Genomic DNA, 1,525 nt, shown 5'->3' with positions numbered 1-1,525 from the left:
TGGACAAAGGCAAAGCCCTTATGCACAGAGCAACCCACAATTTTGCCATACTTTGAAAAGATTGCCTCCACATCAGACTTCTTGACCACAAGAGTATTGAGATTCCCAATGAATACACGGGAATTCATGGATCGGGGATCTGTCTTGTTGGTAACGTTGCTAGCCATCTTCTTTGTTGATAAGGTTTCTCACAAAGCTGAAACTGGAACAAAAAAGAAGCATTCAGGTTAAGAGATATTGTTAATGGTGTTTCATCTGAACCACTATGACTACCTACTGTATTTCTCACAATGTCAAATGTATTAATTATAATACTTCTTTTAGTCCTCTCACTTGCAAGACAATTCTGTTTTATCTTAATTCCAAGTTGAAGTCCTTAAGCATATTATAATTTCCTAAATCAGTTTTCAAACTTTTTTGGCTTCCTTATTATAAGAATCATACAATTAGTTCTAACATAGTCTCGCCTTTCTCATAACAGACCTACTTCAAATCTACATCTTTCAAGTATAAGATAATTAATTTTTAACTTTAAGGTATATAGAAAGGCAAATATTTCCAACTAGTCAAATACTCACTTGGACTTGATTTAGCATATAATACAAAGTCTTTTTTTCATAGGGTATAATCACTATAAAACCATTTTACACATGAAATATTAATATTGGATGGTGATGATGATAAACTAGCCATTAACAAAGCAAATAAGAAAAAAAGCAACTTCCTTCAGTTTTCTTCCCCAGACATCTATTCTGGCAAAGCTGGCCTGAATACTGTAATTCTAAATACTCCAGAATCCTGGAATTTTATGTTTTGAGTCACCACGCAGCTGACTCTTTTTCAATCAAAAACCTGAAATGGTAATAGTCGATCTTACAAAATACCCACTGACATCTTTTTAAAATTTTTATTTTACAATCCTTAGTTTGTCTATTATCAATATAAATCCTAATATCAAAATTCAAATTCATATTTATACTCTCCTCTGATTTTGAAAATAACTGAGAAATATTTAAGCTGAGTCTATTGGAATCATGAAAAACTAATTCTCATTATGTTTTTCTTTTGTTTTAAGTAATACAAAACATAACAGATCGTCTATTAAATGATTTTTTACTTAGGAGTTCAATAGAGTTTTAGAAACAGTCAAAAGCTTTCAGGCCACATTACAACTTGTGCCCATGTGTACTGCAAAGTTGCTGACATGTAGAAATCAATGGACAGCTATCAAAATCAGTTCTCTCTGCACCATAGATGAGCAATCAAACTGAAGTTGCCAGTCTTGGCAGGGAGCACCTTATCCACTAAGCCATCTGGCTTTCCCCACACCTTATTAGTAAATGACAGGTCACATTTGTTGGATAAAGAATAAATTGATACCCTATGATGCACAAAATACAAATGTCTCAGTCAGTCATAACCAACATCAAAAACCAGGATGGTATGTAGGGCCAATTGGACTATAAAATATAAAAGGACAATTAAAGCCGGGCGTTGGTGGCGCACGCCTTTAATCCCAGCACTC

General features: G+C 33.8%; 1 protein-coding gene across 1 annotated transcript in view; it reads right to left on the bottom strand.

Moving 5' to 3' along the window:
- Positions 1-1,525, bottom strand: part of Hnrnpc (heterogeneous nuclear ribonucleoprotein C (C1/C2)) — a 28,337-nt gene that overhangs the window by 9,238 nt on the left and 17,574 nt on the right. The window contains exon 3 of the mRNA XM_026777935.1: positions 6-202. Coding sequence (XP_026633736.1) covers positions 6-167 — 162 coding nt within the window. The 5' untranslated portion in view covers positions 168-202. The remainder of the gene's footprint in view (positions 1-5; positions 203-1,525) is intronic.

Source organism: Microtus ochrogaster, unplaced genomic scaffold (assembly GCF_000317375.1).
Source record: "Microtus ochrogaster isolate Prairie Vole_2 unplaced genomic scaffold, MicOch1.0 UNK91, whole genome shotgun sequence".
Taxonomy (NCBI): domain Eukaryota; kingdom Metazoa; phylum Chordata; class Mammalia; order Rodentia; family Cricetidae; genus Microtus; species Microtus ochrogaster.
Note: the sequence above shows the minus strand (reverse complement) of the source record. Positions and strands in the feature narration are given on the sequence as shown.